Source organism: Myotis brandtii, unplaced genomic scaffold, assembly GCF_000412655.1.
Source record: "Myotis brandtii unplaced genomic scaffold, ASM41265v1 scaffold786, whole genome shotgun sequence".
NCBI lineage: Eukaryota > Metazoa > Chordata > Mammalia > Chiroptera > Vespertilionidae > Myotis > Myotis brandtii.
This window is the reverse complement of record NW_005371157.1, coordinates 774470-775620: the sequence shown is the minus strand read 5'-3', so window position 1 is coordinate 775620 and position 1151 is coordinate 774470. Positions and strand designations below refer to the sequence as shown.

General features: G+C 53.2%; 1 protein-coding gene across 1 annotated transcript in view; it reads right to left on the bottom strand.

Annotated features, from left to right (window-relative positions):
- Nucleotides 1–1151, bottom strand: part of TMEM184A (transmembrane protein 184A) — a 19472-nt gene that overhangs the window by 7319 nt on the left and 11002 nt on the right. The window contains exon 3 of the mRNA XM_014530986.1: nucleotides 109–521. Coding sequence (XP_014386472.1) covers nucleotides 109–521 — 413 coding nt within the window. The remainder of the gene's footprint in view (nucleotides 1–108; nucleotides 522–1151) is intronic.

Sequence of the window (1151 nt, the reverse complement as noted above, 5' to 3'; positions counted from 1 at the left end):
GGTGAGGTGGGCGCAGTGAGCCTGGGCGTCCGGTGGCACCGCCTACAGGAAGTCTCCCCGACCCCCCTGCTGAACCCATTTCTCAGGACACGCTGAGGCTCAGGTCACCTAGCAGGACCCTCCCCCCACGGGGCTCCCAGCTCAGCTCTGGGACCGACCCCGCCCCTGGGGCCCACAGGGCTGGTGGCTCTGATGCTCACCACCCGGGGGAGCCCCATTTCCCTCTGGGCTCTGGGCGGCCCGGCTGCTGCCCCCACACCCGCCAGGCCTCCCCCTCTCCCCTCCCCGAGCATGTCTGGTCCTAGCTGTCGGGCAGCCCCCCTCCGGAGGGCCCTGCGAGCCTGGCCGGCCTCACCTTCGTAGCAGTCCCGCAGCGAGTCCAGGTAGACGTAGTGCTGCTGGCTCCCCAGGAGCAGGAGGCTGAGCCAGGAGTCGAAGGAGTAGACGGGCACCACGAGCAGCAGGCGGATGATGTACCGCTGCTCGCTGGGGACCGTGTAGGCGCGCAGGTGCAGGTAGATCTGGGGGGGAGGGAGCCGCGTGGGGTGTCCGCACCCTGTGGGGGTCACTCACCCACCGGAGGTGCATGTGTTCACTCATTCATTCACTTATTTATTCACTTATTCACTCACTCATTCATTCACTCATTCACTCACTCACTCACTTATTTATTCACTTATTCACTCACTCATTCATTCACTCACTCATTCACTCACTCACTTATTCACTCACTTATTCATTCACTCATTCATTTACTCACTCACTCACTCATTCACTCATTCACTCACTTATTCATTCACTCACTCATTTACTCACTCACTCACTCATTCACTCATTCACTCACTTATTCATTCACTCACTCATTTACTCACTCACTCACTCATTCACTCATTCACTCACTTATTCATTCACTCACTCATTTACTCACTCACTCACTCATTCACTCATTCACTCACTTATTCATTCACTCACTCATTTACTCACTCACTCACTCATTCACTCATTCACTCACTTATTCATTCACTCATTCATTTACTCATTCATTCACTCACTCACTTATTTATTCATTCATTCACTCACTCATTCACTCACTCACTTATTCACTCACTTATTCATTCACTCATTCATTTACTCACTCACTCACTTACTCA